Genomic DNA, 21336 nt, shown 5'->3' with positions numbered 1-21336 from the left:
CAATTACATGCACGTCACGCTTCCTTCCTACGATCTGACCGCGCCCCGACCACGATAACTATCGATCTGTGACTTAATCGACGTTTCGACGTTTGAAATATGATATAATTCAAGCGATATTGATTATAATAAATATCAATTAATTATAATTTATGAATAGGTATGATAAGTTAATTATGAATAGGTATGATTCCTAGCAGAATGCCTCGGCTGCATTCTGCTTGCCTACATTACCAGCCCATGTAGAATTGTAGATCAGTAAACATTTTTATTGCATTCATATTTGGTCATCAACAAAACCTTCGGAATGTGTTAGCAAATATTAACTTATTGCAGTAGCACATTTGGGCGGAATTATTCACAGTTTTTCATTCACAATGTCCTTGGGATATATTCGCATATATATTATTTTACTACGTTAGCTCATATGGTTGACGTCATACAAAGTTTTTTTATTCACAATACCTTTGTAAAAGATTCTCTCATATATTTTTTTGTTGCGTTAGCACCCTCTGTGTGGTGTTGAAAGTTGAAACACACTTCGCTGCTGAATTTAACTCGCGACTGAAGCGATCAGCGTTGGAGCCCTCGATGCAGGAAGCACAGTACGTTTGACGTTGTAATAACAGAAGAGTCACGGTAATGATGCGCACTACCAAGCGTTGTTTATCTCACATCTACAAATACCTATATTTTAAGCTCTGTAATTGGTTCATACTTAAAAAAAGCAAAATTGTTAGTTCGTTCCATCAAATTGAATATAGGTAGGTATATAATTTAGAATAAGATTAATTAACAGGACTAAAATTTATCTCTGTATTATTAGTAACAATTTATTTTGTGTACTGCAATCTTGAGACTATTTCAAAAATTGGTTTTCGGTAAATTATACAAACTTACTGACGCTGAAGTAAGAACAGCCAAGTACTTAACAGTCAAACGAATTGGAATGCTCAATATTTATTTTTGAGGCAGCTTCTTTACAAACTAATGTAAGATTAATCATATATCTATGGACACATTAATCGTCGTCAATGCTACTCTTACCTAAAAGCCTGGGGGCCATACTTTCAAAACTCGCTAAGTGAACGTAAGTACTTACGCTCTAATTTCTCGTCTATGATTGGTGGATTTTGTTTGAAAGGCCGTCAATGATTGGCTGATGAACTTATGATCTCTTAACTATTTTTGAAATTATAGGCCCTGGTAACGAAAGTTACAGTCAGCAAACGAAGTGAAGCACTACAGCTCTTGATGAAGTCGAGGCAAGCGAGGCCACTACAACAGGAAGGAAGAAAAGCTTGCAGAAGCAAGCTGAGGTTCAAGGTCTACAGCAAGATATTGTTGCGGGGGTGTGGGGAACACACCAACGCATTACATGCTTCACTATCTTAAGCCACGCATGGTGCTTTGCAGTACATGGTAATCATCGACTGATCCGATGAGGAGACGAGATCAGACAAACACGAAATAATGCTAACAGCTCACTCGTCCCTTATAGGAAGCAGCGCTGGAAACTAACGAGTGCATGCGCACTTCCTAGTAGTTGTGCTAAAGGCTACGTAATAAACTATGCTAAAAAGTAACTGTAATGCAATACAGTATCATAAGTACTAAAATTCATATGTTAATATTACACAATATATTACCCCAGAGAAGAACAAAGAACAAAACTGCAACAACAGAAAACGCGGTTAGATATTCTTCTCATGCTGATTATATTACCTAAACTTTATAAATTATTTACTTTTTGAAAAATTCACTTTTAGCCAGCACGTGAATTAAAGTCTGTTCTAAGCCTGAAACAAAACATCGACCGAGTCAGGGACTTGCAACCGAGAGATTATAAAGGCAGGAGCAACGTTCTGTATCAGCGGAAGCAGAAAAAACAGTGGCGCAGCAAATTTGTATTCCCCAGTACAATGCAATGAGTCATCGCTATTGTTGCGGTCTGTCGCACAAGCTCGGTCGCGCCAGCAGCTCCTGATCGCTACCAAGGCAAAAGAATATCAAAGTTTTCAAGTAAATACGAGGTTGTCGACACAAAGGCCCGCGGCACAAAACTTCAACAGCTTTTCAATATCATCACTCCATCATTCCGCTGCACCGAAAACAACGTCATTCAGGAATTGTAAATAATTCTCAATATTAAATTTATTCACAGCTTGTCGTGTTAACAGATAGACTGGAAGATACTTCGATGTAGACCACATTTATGTATTTTAATTTCAACACACACAAGACTCAGCTATCACGTTCTATTTTATCTCTCGTGCGAACAAAGCTCTACTGAACACCAACGCTACCAAATTGAGAGATTTTTCCACTGAAGGAATGAAAATTGGACATGCGTTCGCGTTAATATTCACGCCGATCATTTTAATTCAAAATAAATTACGCTCGCGTTTTTCTAGCTTCACTCAACGTGTTGTACGGTAGTAGTCACAATTTACGCAGTTATTCGTACGTCTTCTCCTAATCTTCTTGAGTCGTAATCCATTCTGAAAAAATCTGATGTTAACATTTACAGACACTACTGGTGTCTAAACATCACAGATCCTCTATTTACGCTTTTAAAGATAAGTAACATTACTCGCCTGCCAATATTTTACCAAGTGTTCTAAGCATCTCGAGACGGTCTGCTTGCGTATCTACGTGGCTCCGCTATGATCTTCCTTTCAATTTATTACAAATAATTTTCAAAGTAGCATGAGCATCGGTGGTGCGTGTTCCGTACGTATGCACCGGTGGGCCCCAGCGGTGTGGGCCATCACCATGGCCCGCACTGCGTTAACTTCGTAATCTGTCTTTTTCGGGCTAACTAAAGCTTTTTCGGGCTAACTAAAGCTTTTTCGGGCTAACTAAAGTAAAGTAAGTTTCGATATGATTTCTTGTGCATAAAACCTTGTAAATATTTTCACCAATTAAATATATAGCTTCTCTACATGTCTCTATGAACATCAGCTTGATGCTGATGTTGGTGCCATGATGGTGATGCACCATGGCATCACCATGAGTGTGAAGGTCACACTGATTCAAATTGCAGCAATTACAGCAGCGCTACGATGCGAAGCGTCGATGTTGTCAACGCAGTCAAGATCGCGGCTTTGAAGTGCGACAGCCGACCTTCAGCTGCCGTGTCGCCAGCACCGAACCTAACCTCGTTCGAGCCAACCACATTCGACACGTCATTACGCTGAGTAACACGCAACTTCATTACTGCGACATGATGAACTTCCGATCACATTCTCGACGAAATTGCACAGCAATATAATTAATTAATAGTTCTTTGATTTTATCAAAACCACATGGCATATATTGTGTATAAGTTGAGCGAATAAATTTTAACATTAATTAATAAATTCTCCTGATTTAGACTCTCGCGTATAAACTTGTTAAATCAACACTCAAAATAATAATTTACATCGAGAGACCATTCAAAATAATACATTCTTCAAGATTCGTAAGAGATAGAAAAATCGTGCGTTCATAAAGTTTTATAATTCAAGTACCGGTACCTACATAGAAAAAACAATTTTGCAAACCATAGAAAAATAAAGAATTCTAGTCACAAGGTCATCATCTTCTAACGATAGAATTTTATTATAAAAAATTTAACGTCGTAGGAGAAAACTAGCCAGATACTGAACACACAATACGGCTCAAGGCGTTCTCGTCGTAAACAGAATTGAGTGGCACATTAAAATCTATAGCCCATCCAGTCTAGCATCGAGGATGTAAAAATTTCATATCGGATTCCAATCCAAATCTTATCAGATTCTATATGAATATATAATGAATACGTACCAATACACAATTAGCGTGTGCAGTAACTTAGTACAAATAAAATTTCAATATTTGAACTTCCAAACTAGTCTCTCGGCGTGAAATTCCTTGCGAAATATTTGCTGCACTAGAGAAATCATTTATATACAATTTTTGGTCCATATGCATGCATTGTGAACGATCGCTTTCAAAAGAAAGCGACAGGGACTGCAAGATAATGATTATCACATTGTAAGCGCGACGGCTATACCTGCCGCTCTTACGTCAGCGCCAGTCAGACAACCAAACTTTAACCGTGCAGGGAAGTGAATTGGAGGATTTCTGACACTTTATTGATAACGAAGGCACTGGTAAGAACACTAAAACTCGAAATGAACCCAAAAAGCCACAAAATAAACTTGAAATGAACCCAAAAAACCCAGCGGATGGCTGGTACTGAAGCTAACTAGTCGTTATAATCGAGTTAGGTTCTGTAAACAAATATAACAAATTTAAGGTGTAGCAATAATATTTAATCCTAGTTATTCCTAACAAAATCACTATTAATAAATATCAAAACTCGAAATTATATGTCACAATATAACAATTCACAAATATCACGCACAAATTTACAGGTCACAATAAATAAGGTCACAGAATTAAGGTTCACAAACAGTGAAGTGCAAAGTTCTTCACGACTAATAGAATGAAAGTGACGCGCTTCGGATGATCAGGTTGAATAGGCTTTTTCTCTAAATGAAAATGCTAGTAAAAACCGAAAGACAAAAAACATTAATGGAAAAATGGGTACAAATTCAACACTAAAAATATAATAAATAACTGTTTGAATGATCGCAAGAAAATGACAAGGAAAATCGCGGTACAAAAATTTAGAGACGCATGAGGCGCGGCTACAACATTGATATAAATTGACAGACCGAATGATTTAAATTGGCAACTAACTGAAAACGGTATGGATAAATGATAATTTTACCAAAAATATGATAGTGATTGATGGAATAACTGGAAAGAAGAAATAAGGGTAGATCAGAGGTCACTTAACAACAAGGTCACAATATAACTGTGGTCAAGACGTCAAATAAAGGAATAAAAATCAAGACTTGATGCCTGTTGGAATTATCCTAGAATTGTGTCCACTGATATAAAGATGAACAAAAAGCACGACTTATTCCTGCATAACGTAATCATTTTCCGAGAACTTCAAGCGAGATAAAGTCAGTTGCAGTTCATCTACGGACCACGCCACTGCAGGAAAAAATCACATCCGCTGCCGACGTGACGCATCTATGTATAACGGCGACGGGGCTATCTCAAACGTCAAATGCACATACGTTTGAAACTTTAATGAGCTATAGGTACTTATTACCGTATTATGCCAGAAAATTTAGTGAAGAAGCTTTGTTTACGAAACAGTAGCTTCTCATCGCATCAACGGGGTCATTTATATATTATTATATACTATAAATACATAATACTAGGTAATAGTTTTAATATTAGATCCCTTCAGTACATTACGTTATATTAATAGCGACCGTACTTAGACCATAAAACGATGGTACAGAATTTTAACAAATTATTCTCACTGGGGAACATATCATTTATGGGTTAAGTATAAGCAGACACGAATCCCTCCTATAAATAAACCAGAAAGCTTACACGACCGTTATTCCCTGTTTTGCCAAAAATAAAACAATATTTATCAGTTGAACCCGACTTTATGTGTTCACTCCATTTTACTGTCACTTAAATTTATAGCGGGCAATTCCAGTAACTGGTATCTAAGAGAAAGCTTTTAGACCACATTAATATCTTAATAGTTTCAAATACACGTGCAGAACGGCTAACATGCTTGTTTTAAATTTTACCACAAGCACGTATTATTAATAAATGCGCATGGACTGCGCCTAGGTTTGCAGCACGCAGTACCAATCAATGCGCATGGACTGCGCCTAGGTTTGCATGCTTCACCGAGTGCGTTTTTTTATGAATATTTCTAGCATTAATATACAGTGGCCTTGAAAACGCGGCGACTGAAGCGACGTCAACCTCTTTCATTGTAAGCATTGTGGAGCTTCCGTCTCTACAGGCATCGCTATGCTGACACAATATGCTAACACAACTCACAGCAGGTACGTTCTAAACGTCGTTTTGTGGTCAATGTTACGTGTGGTTATAAACTACGGCCAGTTGGCACATAGTATGTTGCCTGTACATTTGTACTTATTGTGATTCCAAGAAGATTTCAATTCCGTATTTTATTTTTTAACTGTTTCAACACTTCCAGAACAGAATAGTTTTCTTGAAGAATAAAGATTGTTAAGAGTTACGAGAATCTCCGCAATAAATATTGTACGCCGTTGTTAGCGTTTGCATATGTAAATTAGGTTATGTGTTACATGAAACAATTAACTCATGTTGAAACAATAATTAATAAAAAATCTCATTGCAATTAGCAACTGTTTTAGTTACAATTTTAAAATAATGTGAATTGAAATTAATTTCACAACGTTGTCACTATAATTAAATGTTAACATACGTTATTAGTAGAAAATGAAATAAACATAATATGTATACTCAGCCCTTTGATAAGAATCAATACGGCTCTTCGACAGAGGAAATACATTACAGACCCTTGATCTATATGTGTTTAGTGCACGTGATAGCGGATGCTTTAGAGGCGATTATACGTAACTATGATCATCGGCTTGTATGCGTTGCATGAACGCTGTCTGGGGATAGCGTAACGCTTAGTGACAGTCGGCCGACCGTTTGGTTATTGATCTCAGCGGAAACAATACAAATAAGTCTTGGAGAGTAATCACCCAGAATAGTTTTAGCCAAATTCACGTGACCATACCACGAATTAAGACTAATCAAGTATATTTAAAATAATTAACAATTCGTCTACAGACGGTGAGTGTAGGTAGTCATCAGGCTTCAAGTTACGAATAGCATCGACTGCGGTTAATGTACGTGTAAATAAAGGGTTGATCCTATGTCCTATGTGTTAGAACGGGATTAGGCATTTATAGTAGGTATTCGTTGATAGTATTAAATGACTGAATCACTAAAACCTGTAACACCTTAGTGCTGTCGTATAGGTTTGCGTCGCGGGATTTCAATGCAATTTACTCACGCAAACTCTCGACACACGCTGCTGTATTAATGGCTACTGTGTGTTGCACAAATCGCTCACGTTCACAGTTGTTGCATTGCCAGCTGCCAGCTTTCGCTGACGTCAGTTTCCTGTATCTCAAGTATTCGTTTCAGAGGCTCTGCACATTACGTGAGCCACAAATCCACTACGTTGCTCACAGTCACGCAACATAACCGTTATCATGCAATAGATTTTTTATTTCGTCACAAAGCTCACAAATATTATTAAATAATTATCACAATCAATAAAAGGCACATAAATCAGAAGAGCCTTTGCGGCCAGGGTACATGAATCTAGTATTCACTAGTTCAGGAAAAAATTATTAGAATATTCACTGGTTCACTGGAATAAAAGTAACCTTCTATTGAATTTATTAATAATATCATCTAGAGTCATTGTCTGATATGGTCAGACCGAGTTAATATTAACTTGGCTATACAAAATCGAACACGTACGGTATATAATGAAGAGCTCATTATATTTTGCACAGCGTTTATTAATAATGTACAAATAAAAATTTATTTTCCATCATAGAAATTTTTGCATTGACGTTACTTCCTATACTAAATCTCGATATTTTGACTTGCAGGAATACAAAATTAGACCGCAATTAGCTAGCCAACGGAACATAACTACGTCTCGGGCAAACAGACTTCATTTAAACCTTCGTCTTGACAAGTTTATCCGACACGTTCCAAACCTTCCCAAACTTCAGAACGTGGAGCAAGCTCCAAAGAAATGCAGTTGGAAAAAGATAACCAGAAAGTAATGTCAAATAAAATCTTCTCCTGTAATGCATTTGATTTCTAAAGCAAAGTCCTAGGCGCATGGAAGAGACGCCATTACTAAAGGGAAATGTACGTAATTCCTATAGTTAAGCATCAGGTTAGAGAAACACGATACGTTCAGAGGTGACCAAGCATCGGCCGCTCGCTAGATCCCCCTTCAGTCCGATGCGTCACTGGACGTTCCCGCATGCACACGAGATCACGTGTCAACGCCTTGCTTGCATTTCCTGAAGAGAGCGTCGCTATTTCCTTGTTAGCGCTTAAATAAGAAAACGATATTAAAACTTTCAGATATATAACACTTTACTCTAGCCAGAACTGAATCCTAGACAATCCAGCTTCTAAATAAATCTAACTTATTATTATATTATGATCGAAGTTAATTAAATAATTATATCCGGCACAAGCAAGTTAAAGAATAATTACTTTATAGGAACATGAAGCTTGTCAATAGTCAACAGGTCTCAAGAAAATACTCATAAAAATAGTGAGACTTTGGCCAAATAGCGATGCACATTTTACATTCCGTCATAACACTTAGGCTTGTCAAAAGACCATCTGTGATGTTACATGGTAAATGGCATATACATTATACCATATACATATACCATATACATACAGTGGGGGGAAATAAATATTCGTACACTTGAAAAATCGTATTTTAATATATGTAAGTACACAAACTTAACAGGAAAAGTGATTTAAATTATGTATAGAGACGCATAGTATTCAAAAATACTATCAAAAGAAATTAAATCTCAATGCAACAAAAATAGATTCAAATTAAGAAAAGGTCCCCAACAAACATTGAGAATCTTAAGGTGGTGTGCCAAGAAGAATGGTATAAAATACCAGTCAGCATCTGCAAATCATTGGTCGAGACGTATAGAAATAGACTGGTATCTGTGGAGCTGAATAAAGGGTATTAAACCAAGTATTAAATTAAAATAATGCGGATTTATTGTTTTGTACGAATACTTTTTTCACCCGAAAAGTGAACATGTTGCATTGTTTTTTGTTGCATTGAGATTTAATTTCTTTTGATAGTATTTTTGAATACTATGCGTCTCTATACATAATTTAAATCACTTGTCCTGTTAAGTTTGTGTACTTACATACATTAAAATACGATTTTTCAAGTGTACGAATATTTATTTCCCCCCACTGTTTATGTGCTACATCCGTTCTCAGCTCGTGCTGTAGCCTGTAAGTATTAAAGTGTCACTATTTGGACAATATAACCCATAGGTATATTTCTCTGAACAAATCGCTGAAACGACCTGCTAAGCTGACCGCATGAAGTTTAGGTTGCGAGCTTCGTGCGTCACGAGCGCACTTTCCAGAAATTTCGTTAACGTCGGCGCGTAGCACAGGCTGGCGAGCTCTGACCATGAGCGTGACCAACCACGTGGCTTCTCACGCCTTAAACGCTGCCGAGGACACGACAATGCAAGAGAGTGAAAGCGTCCGCAGTGTTGTTCACTGACGTAATTAGTAAACAGAGTTAAAGTGTGGCACCATCAAGATCTATTACGGTTGGGATTTGGGGCGTGGTGACCCAGAAAAAAAAGCTTCAGTAGTCTGGACGTACAAAAAATAAATGAAAGACTCTCTGGAATTTTGAATGTTTGAATGGCCTTACAAACATCATCCTCGCATCACAAAGAATCAATAGCAGGGAAATAACTCTCGGACGTAGACATATCGTCGAAAAGACAAAAAAACTGCACAACTCAGTGATACAAATAGGCTAACCGCCAGAAAAAACATGCCGCGCTTTCGCAACATGTCCCATTTGTCGAAAAACCACTGGAGTCGTGATATTCATGATCATTTGACCATCAAGAACGTGCGTCGAGTTCCATCAGCCAAAAAATGTTCGATTTTGTTCGGGAAAAACTTTTGTAAACGAATTCGCACCCTCAAAAAAAATTCTTTTTCAAGTGTATTCAGTGTTCAATCAGATTACTCAATTATTACAGCACGCTCAAATTTCCAATAATAAATCAGTTCAAATTCTATTATCATGCTCAAATTATTAAGTACTTGATATCTCGTAGGACTTAATTTATCCTTGCTTAAAATAAATTGATAATTAGTCCAACTGATATAAATAGCGAATACTTCTGAGATCAATGCATCGGAGCATCTATTCCGAATTGAACCAACAGCTGCATCATCAGACCTACAAAGATTGTACAGAAAGCAAACACTTGTCTACTCGACGGTTCACTACACAATCGTAACTTAGTACCTACAAGATATAAAACAAACTCAATAATTTCGAAAGAAAGCCTGGACACGCCCGACGTAAAAAGCAATTTTGAGCCGCAAGCTTGCTGTTTTTTCCAGCGCCTGGTCTCCCAAGTCATTGCTTGTGCATGAAATTATTCGTATTAAACACAAGTATTATCATTCGCCACATTACTCGTATCTATATAAAGTAAAAAAAATTTAGGGCAATCCTAAACCCTTAGCGAACAGTCATTTGACCTCGAACATTTATTTCAAATATTACTCAAGTCCCAATGAATCGTGATGGACGCTGTAGAATGAAATTCTTCACAGGCCCTATATATGCAAGCAACACGTCTATACGACTGACTAGGAACAGTAGAGACTCTTGCAATAACCTCCTAACCATAGGAGCCTCGAGGCGCTCAAACTCAAGTCCACACATCATGACCATGTATACATCATTTACGGCCGGAGTACAGGCATTAACTGGAATCGAGTACATTATAAACTTTCGAATAAAAGAACATTTGAATTAGTTCAAATCAACAGCACAAAGAGACCTGAGATGAAGTCACAGAAAACAAGTGAGGTTTAAATCATCATGTTACCTCATGGTACTTCTTAACAATCAGAAAAATAAATTGGTCGTATACTCAAATAGTAATACTCCAATCTAACCTACAGCTCGGTCACACAGCGTGCGTAGAACTGATACGACCTTCTGACACAATTAAGTACACAAAGTCATAGAGACAAAAATTGAATCGATTTTCAGGCAAAGTTTCACATTTCTGGGGGTGGGAGCATTGCGCAACAAATTTCTTACTAGGAGAAAGCAACAGGTGCGTTGCGTAAGCGCAGCTCGCTCAAAACAAACACGATTTTTATTTTATCAAAAGTTTTCCTTGGCAGTTGAACAATCCCAAGGGATTTTTCACATTTTAGAATCCTTAAAACACACACTGAATTCACCCCAATAAATATAAGAGGCGAATTCATCGTTTTCAACAAAGATACCATGAGTACAGTAGTATAAACTTGGACCCCAATTTCAGGCCCCGTTTCGGAAACTTCCAAGCGATGGTAACAAAAACAACAAACCTAGTTCAAACATAACCAAAAAATTACTTGTAACTTGGCAATCACGCACAGAAAAAGACAACCGTCGAAACAAGTTAATTCTCCGTCAAACGAAATGGTTCCTCATCAATATATATATATATACCGTAGCATATGAACAGTTAAAACGAGGGGTTGGTAAGAAGATTAAGCGTATAGACTAATGGCGTTCTTTTTGCTTAACAGTACTATCAACGCATGACACTGACACCATCAATGGAGGTCACAAGTAAGCGTTGCCAGGCTGCAAATGTTTTAGATGCTGTTCCTGCAACTATTAGTGTTGCTGCTGTTATTATTATGGTATTCTGATTATGTACCTAATTATAATATTATGCTGCTGACATTACTGTTCCATTTGGTACGTAACGATAAGGCGTGAGTTAGACTCGTAGTGGCTCTCGATTTTATACAGGGTTATTCTAAATGATGGGACAAATTTAATAAATTCGTATTTAATTAAGTGAAACTTCAAAATTAATAATTATTACACCAATGGAAAGAGAACGATTAAATGTTTTACCTACTTATAAATGTTCAATATCAAAAATAATTAGCATCTTGATGTCCGAAAATTTTTTTAATTAGTCACTTCCTGAGCGTTGGGTAGGACGCATAGGAGACCTACACTTCTGGCCACCGAGATCACCTGCTCTCACCACATGCGACTATTTCTTAAAGGGTTAGGTCAAGGAAGCTGTTTACGTCCCGCCTCTACCAGCAACGCTGTTTACGTCCCGCCTCTACCAGCAACTCTGTTTACGTCCCGCCTCTACCAGCAACTCTGTTTACGCCCCGCCTCTACCAGTAACTCTGGTTGATCTGAAAAACCGTATCACTGCTATACGGATATGCTTTTCGTGTGTGTAGGACGAGTTTGGCTACCGTTTAGATGTTTGTTTTGCAACACAAGGGGGACATATTGAACATTTATAAATGTGCAAAAAAATTGCGAAATTTTCTCTTTCCATTTGTTTATAATTTATTCATTTAAATTTATACTTGAATAAATACAAATTAGCAGATTGGGTCTATCATTTAGAATAATTCTGTGTATTGATGTGAGAATTCAGAAATGGAGATTGCTCGGAGAGCATAGAGGGAATTTTTGCGCCTCGAAAATTGCGACACGAACGCACACATTTAAATGAATGCCCGATACTGTGACGATTAATAAAATTGTACTGCCGTCAGATAAAAAATAAATTACTTTGTTGAGTGCCACCAGCGAAGCACTCACTTTCCTATTGCCCGAAAAGCTCGGAAACATAAAAAAAGTTCTTCCAATCATAGAACAAGGACGTTCGTTAATAATTGTCTAAGTGAAAATTTGTACTGTATTCTACATAGACTTCATCAGATAGTAATGAATAATATAAATTAGCTGTTACTCACATGCCAAAACGTATCTTTTCGGGCAATAATAATTCAACTCGCTCCCAAATTGTTACAATGGACGTTAATGGCCTTATTCTTTGGTCATTTTCCTAATCGAATCACAAACAAATATGCCAGTCTTCGTAGAAAAGTAAAATCGCTTTCAGCAAACGAAGGAGCAGGTGGAGCACCGGGCGCATTCATTAGTTTCCTTGCTACGCATAGCTAGCAGAACACTAAAAAAATGTAACTCAGTACTCACTGCAGTGAGTGACAGAGAGCATTTTCTCGTCGACGAAAACGTGAAGTCATGGACGGACAGACGGACATGGCGAGCAAAATTGTGCATTTTTTCCGCGAGAAAATGCGCTAAAAAGTCACGCTATCCAACTTATGACAATTTTCTGCATGTAGCACAGATACGAACATTTGCCGCTCTTTACTGGGCAAGGATGACCCCAAAAATATGCATCGCTATTTGGAGTATGCGAAGGTCATTGTGCATGCATTCATCGAAGGTTGTGATATTGTAGTCGCCTTGATATATGGAGAAATAGCCCTAGTGCAGGGCGACAGCTCCGTATCAAAACACACGTTTTTGATAACCTCTGGAATCGGCATTTCCGAATTTTTTCACAGATTCTACTACTTTCATAATTCCCTACTGACAACTTCAAACTATTTAAGAACTCTTTTGATAAATTTCATTGCTCATTTCTTAGTCTGTAATTATTTTAGAACTCATTCAAAAACCTCTACTAATTTCATAACTTTTTAGAACTTATTCACGCCGATATGGATAAGCGTATTTTCAAAACTAGTTGAACAGCAAGCCCGTTACTTATAAACATTTATTTACATGTTAAAAATGATAAATGAATTGTTTTACCAGAGCATTTTTCTATCAGTTCAAAAAGTGTCATGATTTTTTCCCTATAGTTGATTTCAACACCTGCAACTGATAATTCTTGTAAGTGAGCCAACAGAAGCAGCCTGAGGCTGGCATAGGTGCTCGTCAATAGAGAACGCAATTTAAATTGACGCAATTTTCTCCTCACGCAATGAGGAAGGCGTGAAAATAAAGCTACTTGAGGATGACAAGATAAAATAAAAATTATTTGACGGCGCAACAAATTTTTTAAATGATAATTAACGGAAATATGACGAAGCATGGGTGCGTACAATCATTTTTTGATGCCCCAATTCAGCGTAACTTTCGTCATGCCCACTAGTTTTTTATTAAATATTTTAAAGACAGTTGCTTAGACCTATTATGAGCATCATTTCATAACTCAATTGATTCAGGGACAGTTGCCGAGAGCATAATTTCTTATTAGAAAAATAAAAGCACAGGGAGCTTGGCTTCCCGTGCAGAAACAACATAACACGGAAAATTATAATCATTATTCCACATGCTGAGGTAAGTAAAACTGAACACAAATTTCCATTGAATATCCATTGATGGCTTGTATTTTCGCGAAGAAACATGACTCTGGGAAAGAACATAAGCATTAACGCGCGTGCTGAGGTAAGCAGAAGTGAAAGTATCCCTGCAGTTGAGGAGACTGAAGGCAGCTCCGGAAAGCAGCGCTAGGGCCAGCCAGACCGTCCTCTCTCTCACGGCGACCTACGCCGGAAATCCGTGTGCAGCGTGCGTGTACGAAGGCTGCGTGCAGCGTGCGTGTACGGAGGCTGCGTGCAGCCGTGTGCAGCGTGCGTGTACGGAGGCTGCGTGCAGCGTGCGTGTACGGAGGCTGCGTGCAGCCGTGTGCCGTGTGCGTGTACAGAGGCTGCGTGCAGCCGTGTGAAGCGTGCGTGTACGGAGGCTGCGTGCAGCCGTGTGCTGCGTGCGTGTACGGAGGCTGCGTGCAGCCGTGTGCGGCGTGCGTGTACGGAGGCTGCGTGCAGCCGTGTGCCGTGTGCGTGTACGGAGGCTGCGTGCAGCCGTGTGCAGCGTGCGTGTACACGGAGGCTGCGTGCAGCCGTGTGCAGCGTGCGTGTGCACGGCTGCGTGCTGCACGCAGCCGTGCACAACGCGTGAGTACGTGGGCTGTGTACTGCACGAAGACGTGACTACCTAGGTATGCTGATAACGTTAGATACATTTCTTACACCAAATATTTACATCAATACATTATTTATTTCCATTTAAATGGATTATAATATTTAGAAATCGACAGTTTCATCATGACTCTCCTCACACTGACACAAGAAATAAGAACGAATTTAGCAATTTCGTGTGAATGCGACGAAGACTTCATCACGCTGCAACGATGCACAAAGTATTGCAGAAATGTATACCGATATATTGCTTAAAAGGAAGAATTTTGTAGAGTTCAAATTAGTCTGGTTTATTAAATTATAGACTCACTAATCAGCCTTCTTATCTCTCCTGTTACATTCAGCCTTCCTATCTCTCCTGTTACATTCAGCCTTCCTATCTCTCCTGTTACATTCAGCCTTCCTATCTCTCCTGTTACATTCAGCCTTCTTATCTCTCCTGTTACATTCAGCCTTCCTATCTCTCCTGTTTTAAGGAGTGGTCATATGTATGAGGATCAACATGAGCATCACGTGCTCATGAGCACAGTGAGCATGGAAGCACCTGAGCATCATAAGTTTAAGAGCCTGAAGAACTTATTCAATCAAGAGCACTCGAGTGTCACGCAATTGTGAGCACCCAAGCTAAAGCCAAAGTCAATTTCTTAAAGTGATCTTAGCCTACATTAGTGAATTTCAATTCACAATTGGAATACTGGGTTGGATTCTAATAGATCATTTGTGAATCAATGATGGTGTGTTTAGTTGAGAAGAAAATTTTATGTTCATAACTGTAGAAAAATGTGCAAAGTATGTTGGAAAACAGACTTGACGTATTGTATATAGGCTCCTCAATGCTATAAATATGCTAAAGCTGGTAGGCAAAATTAAATCCCACAATTGAAACAAAACTACAAAATAGCAGGCTGTCTGATTCTGTCTTAGATAAATTTAGGCTTATTTTTCTGATACCCAAGTTAAAACTGACTGCATAATTCAGATAGATAATGTTTGGAAATGAACAAAGGAATTAGAAATTATGCTAAAGCCAATTCTTTCTTATTTACAAGTTTATTTTGCTTATATTTGCTGGGCTGTGTTTTGTTTAGTGCTGCACAGTGAGTGAATAGTTTAACATAATTAGTTGTTATGAATGAAATCTATACTCAAAAAAATCACAATTTTTGGTAAATGTTTAGCAAATTTTACAATTTATTGCTTGGTTGCAGTATATATCTTCTTATCCAGCAGTAATACCAAACAAATTCACAAGATATCCATGCTGCTTTGATCCAAATTATGTAAAACATGAATACTATTTATATTTGTCAATAGAAATCATTCTAAATCTTACAGTAATATATTATATTCAATTGCCAGAGTTTATAGAGTCCATAGCAAATCCTTAAACATATACATATATTTTCTTTCTTTATTTAGTACCATTAGAATGGCAACATCATTGACAACTTTAGGGTTCAACTCTGACAGAGATAGAAAGTGTAGTTACTGTAGTTATTTTACTACTTCATTGTTAGTACGTACCGGTATATATACTATAAATTTTTTTCCATGCCATTTAAGCAACAGGGGTGGAAAATTTTTGCCTTCTGAGCCGCAACTAAATCTTCCCAATATATTTGAAGCTATAGGATTCCCACTAGATGAATTATATACATATTTATTTCAAATCTAACTAATGACAAAAGTATAGGACTGGACTAATTCTAGATTCTAAATCTACTGAAAATGTCACTTAGAAGCTGCAATGTTTTACTAAATGGTAAAAAAGCTGCAATCTTGTTGAGCAGCATGATCATTATTGATTTTGTTAAAAAATATGTGTACACACCTACTGATCTGCACTTGAAAATTGGGCAAAATTAATTAGGGATGAGTTATGAAGAGTTGCACTTATATTTGCCCAAAAATCTCAACCCTTCTTTTATATCGTAACTAATTCTTTTTCTGAGCAAATTTACATACTGAATTTATCATTGATCTTGAAAATAAGAAACCATCATATTATTTTCTAGAATTGTAACCTGTTCTAAAATCCCACCAAATCCTGTATTTTTCAGATCATTGATCAATGATCAGACAGAAGACTTGCAAGCAGTCTAAAAATGTTATGTTATAGCTATTGTGACATTGTCTACCTATGACACAGAAGTTGCCCCTCAGCAGAAACTGCACAATCCTTGCCAGTTGTCTTTAAAACCAAATGATGCTAAGCAGAACTATGATTTGAGATTTGATAAGTTGAATAACTACATGACCATATTGACATGTGGTTTTTGAACAGCTTTTTGTCATCTACAACATGATCTTGTTGATGACAAAAAACTGTTATCATTGCACTAGGTGACTAAGAAGATATAGTTAAGTTTTGGTAATAAAATATATATATAAATATAATTAATTTCAAAGGTTGCAAACTTAGGTGCTGTGCTAGACAAAGGCGGCGCATCAGCATGACCATGGAGGCGTGCCTGGCGTCACGCCAGGCACACCTCCATGGCACGCCTCCATGTCGTAGTCCACGCCAGTGGCGTGGACTACGACATCCATAGTGACAAACCAGAGATTTTTTAGAATCAGTTCATTTTTAATTTCCCCATTTACCCAAGATTTAAATCAATTTCTTATGCATGATACTGGTGGTATCCAGGATACTTTACTGGTCTACTTATAGGACTCAAAAATGAACTTGAGGGAGAGTCTAAAAAACTCTCTGCTTTGCCACTATGCATGATACTTTACTGGTCTACTTATAGGACTCAAAAATGAACTTGAGGGAGAGTCTAAAAAACTCTCTGCTTTGCCACTATGACGACATCCTAAACTCATCATAAGGTCATAAGGCTAGGTTATCAGCATTCAGCATTATGGCATGAAAACAAATTCATAACACCTGAAGAAAAGTTGAAGCAATAATCTTTATGATTTTCACAGTTAACAGTTATTAATTATATACATTTTAAATTCTATCCAGTACAGAAGAGAACCATCATTTAAAGAATCTCTACATAATTCTTAAAAAATATGCAAAAGTTATCAAGTAGGTTTGATCACAATTAAATAAAATCAAAACATCTTGTGCAATGTAACAATTTGATCAAAAGTTTGGATTTTGGAATTGATTATCCTCATAGTCATAGGTTATAGTTTTATAAACATTTACGGTTCCCCTAAATTCACACGGCGAAAAATATATATGGATAATAGCTCGATTTAACAATGAGGTACAGTGGTAAATTTCTGCACACAAAACAAGTCAGCAAGCAAGACGCAAGTTGTTGAAACTTGAAAGCAATGACGCTAGCTGCAAGCATTAAAATCCACTACCGTAGACCTAACCAAAGTCCAGACCCATCACATCAGCCGCTCGTCTCGAGAACAAAAATTTTAATTCGTCGATTACTTACCTTCTATTTGGGGACAAATGATGACTAGTAGGTTCACTACGACATAAATCCATAATCCCATGGCTACAGGCACTGATAAAATTCTTAAAAAATAACATACATCCTAATTTTTTTGTACAAATATACACTATCATTCACACTCAACCTTCTTTGTGTTCACCATCATCACAAACTGAAACGCTGAATCGCAGGCACTGAGAGCGAGACTGTCAGCCGGAAAGCTGAAAACACTCAGTACCATGACTTTAGAATAATCGTCATAATAAATCTGTTAAAGATGCACCAGTTTTGAGACAAGATATTTATGAAATTTAAATGCATATAAAATATCTCGAATTTATTCACTAAATCTTATGGAAGATGAATGACGTAATCTGTATACGCATAAATGATAAAAAACAAACATGCAATCTATAGCGAACAGTGATGTTTTTTGAGCGACTAACTTAGAAAATGAAGTTATATTTTATTATAAGAAAACTTTGTCGTAGCATTTATATTCATTTGAGATTAGAACTTATTGAAAGGAACGAGGTACTGGTGTCATCAAAATTTGGCACTACCATTTTTTTGAGAATTGTAGCCACTCAGAAAAGACATCGGTAGGGGCCATTTCGTTGTAGGGGGCGGGAAAGATTGATGATTGGTTTGTGGTGTACCTACCACCGATTCGACACTTCAGCGAACTCGCCTGCGTACTGATATTATCTACTTATATTTCAAATTTGAATAAAATCTGTTCATAATTGAAGGAGTTATGAGTGCCAAAGCTGAAAATGAAGTTAGGTTTTGCATTCAAGCTCGCAGGCGAGTTCGCTGAAGTGTCGTATCGGTTGTACCTACCTATAGAATATACATGACCTCATTTCCTGCCAACTCATCTGGTCATGGCAATGGTTGATGGTGTTTCAGAACTTGCTGCAGCTCGCACTCCGATTATTATTGATGATATTAATTATTTATTGATATTCATATTTATTATATTGATTATTTATTGATACTGTTAACATTTCAAACTGAGATGTCTACTACTCATTGTTTTCCCACACTTCTGGTGCTTCTACAAATTTTGCAGCTATCTCTTCCAGGTTTCTTTCATTATTCAGATGGTTTTAATTTGAATGTATCCTCACTTGCAAGGCTCCCCTTCATAGCGTCTCCAGACGTGCTGTAATACTGCTTGCATGATGTGACGTTGCATGCATTCATTTTGGTGAGTCACATCCACCCAGTAGTCAGTCTGAAGTCTGGATGTCCATGCTCAGCAAGGTATGTCTCGTTGGCGTGCAGAACTGTGTTGACCACACTCAAGTGAAAAGCCTAAAGGGACTTCGTTACTTCAAAACGTCGGACTTCTTTTCCTAACGATTTACTGGAAGAAAAGTCTCCTGCTTCCCTGAATTAAAATAATGACTTTAACGTATTAATGGCGAGAAATCAGACCCTGAGAAACCCTTCCAAACCCTGAGAAAAATATTCTCCAAACATAGCTCGTCATTTCGTCATTCAACGCAACCCCGATGTCCCTTTCTTGAAACTCACTTGCAACTGGAAAGGCAGCAATGAACATTAATAAGAGTTGCGATGCTTGTGAATCATGAGAGTTGGCTGCTTAGCTTCCAATTCGGCAGATCTTGCTGAAGGTGAAGCCAATGGTTAAAGTTCAGAGTAGAGAGGTGCGGGTTCGATCCCAGCTCTGTGCGCCAGTTTCTGGTCATAATCGGCAATGTGGCCGGGCGGCTAAGCCAAAAAAAATTTGAAGCAGCGAGTTGCGAGTTCAAGCCCGCAACATGCTGTGAATGTTCTGCAATATTAAGAATAGGCGACAGGCCCACGGCCTTATAAACGCTGAAACCGCTATACTATACTAAGATGAGTCTGCTTCTCTGCAGGGTCGGTTGGTGAGCTTGTCTTATGTTTAATTGTTTTAGCTAAATTGTTGTGTCTTATTGATTTAAGGTATCAACGTGTTTCTGAAACCTTATTCCAACACGTTTTTTCAACCGTGTTTTAAGCATGCTTCTTTGCCCGTTTCTGGGCAAGCTATTTCTACTTGCTGGTTGTATGCCTATGCAAATTTACTGACTCATGTACACGAAATCGTCGAAATTTTGAGACTTGCTGCGCTAACCTTGGTCAACTTCCGTGAAGATACAAGTAGCACGTCACCAAAAGCAAGCATATTTAAGGCAGACGCAGCCTTACACTGAAAGTAGGAAGTAATTAAAAACAATTTGTCAAATTACTATTAATCTCACATGATAACCGTAGTCAAATTATTACTGGGTAAGAATAAAATCGCGAAATTAAGACTTTAAAAATGAATTTAGAACAATATATTTTGAAATCATCAGAAAATGAATCAAAATATTTTACATTTACCGTTTTAGCGCATTTTCGCATTTATGGAAAAAAGGGGCTAGTGTGCTCGTCATGTCTGTCTGTCCGTCCATCCGTGACCACGTTTTCGTCGACGAGAAAAAGCGCTCACTGTCACTCACTGCAGTGGGTACCGAGTTATATTTTTTTTTCAAATTTTTAACCGAAACCTGGTTAAGTAAAAGCGTTTGCCCCTGGTATTAAAAAAATGTTGAGGAACAAGAGAGGCGAACGTCGGTTATCATGGAAAAGCGCCTTATTCATGAATTTTAAAAGCTGAAATTAGTGCATATTGTCGAGTTATGAGATTTTCGACGGCTTATATAATACATTAGTACGAGTTTAAGGGATATTGCTGTTCATTTTGTAAGTTTGCACTCAGTTACATAATTCGAAATATTGAACGTAACGCTTTATTAATTAACGTGAGGACCCGTTTCTTTGAATTAATAGGTAAATAATCCCATATTATAAACGTGTTCGATAGTTTTGATCGAGACAGAGCTTCTTAAATGATGGAAAAGGTAGAACACTGGATAAGAGCACCCAAAACTACGTGGGCTTTACTCAGAACCTGACAGACGTGGTTAGTGTATTTATCGACGGAAATCTTATTGCCGATTATTAAACAGATATTTAAAATCATCGACCTATTTTAAAATTGTCCCATTGAAGGTGATGTCACGTAGAAAGGAAACGGGACTCAGTGAGTAAAAAGCATCAACTTAGTCTTATCAGTGCTAGCCTCAAGCCTGTTTTTTAAGAGCCATCTTGACAAATTCAAAGCAAGCTCCGAAATATAATCACACGCTTCATCGTAGGAACTTCTCGAGACATAGAAAACGGCATCGTCGGCAAAAAGCTTGCAGTTCACGTTAAAAGACGAGGCGATATCATTGATAAAAATAATAAAATTAAGGACCAAGTATAGAGCACTGTGGTACACCTATATTGATGAGTCCTATGGGGCAATTGAACTCGTTCAATGCGACAAACTTCCCTCTGTTCGTTAGGTAAGACTGGA

At 37.7% G+C, this 21336-nt stretch overlaps 1 protein-coding gene across 1 annotated transcript in view; it reads right to left on the bottom strand.

Moving 5' to 3' along the window:
• Positions 1–18118, bottom strand: part of LOC108679974 (disintegrin and metalloproteinase domain-containing protein 10) — a 44414-nt gene extending 26296 nt beyond the window's left edge. The window contains exon 1 of the mRNA XM_018168720.2: positions 17934–18118. Coding sequence (XP_018024209.1) covers positions 17934–17994 — 61 coding nt within the window. The 5' untranslated portion in view covers positions 17995–18118. The remainder of the gene's footprint in view (positions 1–17933) is intronic.
• Positions 18119–21336: the final 3218 nt, after the last annotated feature.

This window comes from Hyalella azteca, unplaced genomic scaffold (genome assembly GCF_000764305.2).
Source record: "Hyalella azteca isolate HAZT.00-mixed unplaced genomic scaffold, Hazt_2.0.2 contig14244, whole genome shotgun sequence".
NCBI lineage: Eukaryota > Metazoa > Arthropoda > Malacostraca > Amphipoda > Hyalellidae > Hyalella > Hyalella azteca.
The sequence above is the reverse complement of the archived record's forward strand: the minus strand, read 5'-3'. Positions and strand labels throughout refer to the sequence as shown.